The following is a 1,019-nucleotide window of genomic DNA, read 5'->3' as shown; positions in this document are numbered from 1 at the left end:
TCGGCTGCGGGGGCCCGAGGCTGCGCCACACCCTCTCCAGAGTTCCCTCCGGCGCCCGGGCCCAGGAGGGTGCAGGTCCGGCTGTCGCCGGGGAGGGCTGCTTGGGGAAGGCGGCCACAAAGCCCCTCGTGGCAGAAGCGGCAGTGCGGGAGACGCGGGCCTCGAGGCGCAGCCCCCCGCGGCGCGCGCAAACTGCGCGGAACTACTTCAGCGGAGCGGCTGCGGGGCCAGAGTCCCAGCAGCGGCCGTACAGGGCTCGGCGGCGAGTGGGGGCCGCCACAGAGCCACGGGGACCCGCGGGCACGGCCACGTGCTCCCTGCCGGGCTCGCACGCTCAGACGCGCCGGGGCCGCGGGGGCCACCGGCAGGCACGCGCGCCCCCCGCGCGCACACACACTCCCGGGCACGCACGCCGACCGCCCCGCCCCTCCGCGGCACCCCGCCCTCCCGCGCGCTACGCCACGCCCCCGCGGCGCCGGTCGTCGTCCTCTTATTGGTTGCACGGTGCATGACGCGCGGCGCCCGGCCCCGCCCCTCGTCAGTCACTCGGCGGAGGCGGCGCTGGCGGGGACTAGTCTCGTCCGGAGACTGGCGGCGGCAGCGGCGGCGGCAGCGGCGGCGGCTGGAGCTCGAGCCCAGCGGCGGAGGGCGGGCGGGCGGCGCGGGAGGGCGGGGGCCGCTCCGCGACGCTGCGGACCGCGCTTCTCCTCGGAGCGGCGGCGCGCGCAGCTGTGGGGCGCCGGGGGCCAGCCCGTCCATGACCATGGGCGACAAGAAGAGCCCGACCAGGTACCTGCCGGGCGCCGAAGGGGCGGAAGGGGAGGGCGGCCGCGGCGGGCGGGGACACCGGCGACTAGGCCGGAGCGGCCGCGCGGGGGAGGCGCGCTAAGATGGAGACCCGGGGGCGGAGGGAGGCGGTGTCGCTCCGTTCGGGCCGGCGGCCGTGCGCGCCGCAGCCATGGCGGCTCCTCCTCAGCCGCCCTCCGCCGTCGCCGCTCCGCCCAGACAAAGGGAGATTT

At 78.7% G+C, this 1,019-nt stretch overlaps 1 protein-coding gene across 1 annotated transcript in view; it reads left to right on the top strand.

The window, feature by feature from the left end:
- Positions 1-682: 682 nt before the first annotated feature.
- Rybp (RING1 and YY1 binding protein) overlaps positions 683-1,019 on the top strand; it is a 51,686-nt gene continuing 51,349 nt past the window's right edge. Inside the window, exon 1 of the mRNA XM_028773041.1 lies at positions 683-789. Within this exon, the coding sequence (XP_028628874.1) occupies positions 758-789 (32 nt within the window). The 5' untranslated portion in view covers positions 683-757. The remainder of the gene's footprint in view (positions 790-1,019) is intronic.

The sequence above is a fragment of the Grammomys surdaster genome, unplaced genomic scaffold, assembly GCF_004785775.1.
Source record: "Grammomys surdaster isolate TR1022 unplaced genomic scaffold, NIH_TR_1.0 220, whole genome shotgun sequence".
Taxonomy (NCBI): domain Eukaryota; kingdom Metazoa; phylum Chordata; class Mammalia; order Rodentia; family Muridae; genus Grammomys; species Grammomys surdaster.
Note: the sequence above shows the minus strand (reverse complement) of the source record. Positions and strands in the feature narration are given on the sequence as shown.